The 1,896-nt window shown below is 44.9% G+C and overlaps 1 protein-coding gene across 5 annotated transcripts in view; it reads left to right on the forward strand.

The window, feature by feature from the left end:
* tprkb (Tp53rk binding protein) overlaps window positions 1–900 on the forward strand; it is an 11,062-nt gene extending 10,162 nt beyond the window's left edge. For all 5 annotated transcript variants that reach the window (XM_020601430.1, XM_020601431.1, XM_020601432.1 and 2 more), the window contains one exon: window positions 567–900. In XM_020601430.1, the coding sequence (XP_020457086.1) occupies window positions 567–653 (87 nt within the window). In that variant the 3' untranslated portion in view covers window positions 654–900. The remainder of the gene's footprint in view (window positions 1–566) is intronic.
* The last annotated feature ends 996 nt before the right edge of the window (window positions 901–1,896 follow it).

The following is a 1,896-nucleotide window of genomic DNA, read 5'->3' on the forward strand; positions in this document are numbered from 1 at the left end:
CTCGGGCATCTCTTTCGGATGCCTCCTGGGCGCCTTCCTAGGGAGGTGTTCCGGGCATGTCCCACCGGGAGGAGGCCCCGGGGAAGACCCAGGACACGCTGGAGGGACTATGTCTCTCGGCTGGCCTGGGAACGCCGCGGCATTCCCCCGGAGGAGCTGGAGGAAGTGTCTGAAGAGAGGGAAGTCTGGGCATCTCTGCTTAGTCTGCTGCCCCTGTGACCGGGTTCCGGATAAGCAGAAGAAGATGGATGGATGGATGGACAATATGAGTCAGTTTCATCCTGATTGGGAAGGAGAGGGATCAGCTGTTGTTGTCAAGAGACTTCAGTGGGGCATTGCGTGTCTGATTGATCGCATGGGTGTGATGTCACAGTTGGCAGCTTCAAAATACCTCACTCCCTGGGTAGGAGATTTAATTTTTTAAATAGCATCAAAACAGAGCGGAAACAGATTGCAGTAATTTGACAGCAAAAGAGGACCTCCACCATCACTCTGATCCATCTCAAACCCATTTCCCCCCACTATATCAGCTCTTTAACTCATGTCCCTTTTTGTCTCTGTTTCAGCTGTATAAAGTCACTCCCCAGGAGGAAAAGTGTGGTACTCTGCTGGATGCAGTTGTATGCAGAATGGCCACCAAGGATGTCATGTAGCTCCAAGGATATATAAGACCTGAACATAACTATTCTAATAGAACATTTGTTGTATTTTTGTCATTTGAGATGTTTAGATTTTTTTTTTTAATTAGTCCACCACATTCTGAGATTCAAGCATGCAAATATTGTCTTTTTGTTGCACTCAGTTCAAACTCCACAAACCGGTTTCAACTATGGAAAGGTCATGTTTTATGTAGCATTGAGCTCAGTCTCCCAACTGACCAAATATATCTTATTTTTCATATCTCTTTTCGTGAATTTGTCTTATTTCATCTTTCTGTATCATGGTTAGACAGTGACAGGAGGAGAAAGGTTGGGAGGTAGTCACTGAAGTTACATCACAGCAACTTTTCATGCTCATTTCTTTGGGCTTTTTCAGTGACAGTTATTTTGGATTCTGAAAATTGAGAGTGAGGTCTGAGATTTTTGACAGTAGAACAATCATGTAAAGCTGGTCTCATCATGCCGTGGTTGTGAATAATGAATCTCAAGTGCCCTGGGACAGAAATTTGATTTGATTTGATTTGATTTCTGCAGTAATGTGGTTGATGTACTGGTCTGTCGTGGTGAAGAAGGAGCTGAGCTGTAAGGTGAAGCTCTCAATTTACTAGTCGATCTACGTTCCTACTCTCACCTATGAGCTTTGGGTCATGACCGAAAGGGCAAGATCCCAGATACAGGTGGCCGAAATGAGCTTCCTACAGATAGGATGAGGAGCTCGGTCATTCAGGAGGAGCTCAGAGTAGAACTGCTGCTCCTCCACATTGAGAGGAGCCAGCTGAGGACTGTCGTTATGCATAGCACAGCGAAATTTATTCTGGGAGCTCTCGGCTTAAAAGACACATTATTTATATAAATAGCATAAAAACTGTACAAGTCAATATAAAAATGTGAACAGATAAAAGTAAAAATGTATGGGACCTAATCAGGTCAACAGAAAATTAGCAGCAGAAGAATATAGTCACATTCTAAAGTGCAGCTCAGTGCAAATCTGTCTTTAAGAAGAGGTGTGACCATGGGTGTGTGTCTGCAGAGGTCCGGTGTTCTGTCTGTCTGTCCATAGGGGGGAGGTTGTATGTGTGTGACTAGGGGTTAGTGGGGGTGATTGATTTCACAGCCCTGGGGAAGAAGCTGTGTCTCAGTCTGTTTGTTTTAGTCTTTATATTCCTGTACCTTTTCCTGGAGGGAAGAGGCACAAACAGACTGTTGCCTGGGTGGGTGGGGTCTGCAGCAATCCGTC

The sequence above is a fragment of the Monopterus albus genome, unplaced genomic scaffold (genome assembly GCF_001952655.1).
Source record: "Monopterus albus unplaced genomic scaffold, M_albus_1.0 scaffold51.1, whole genome shotgun sequence".
Classification (NCBI taxonomy): Eukaryota; Metazoa; Chordata; class Actinopteri; order Synbranchiformes; family Synbranchidae; genus Monopterus; species Monopterus albus.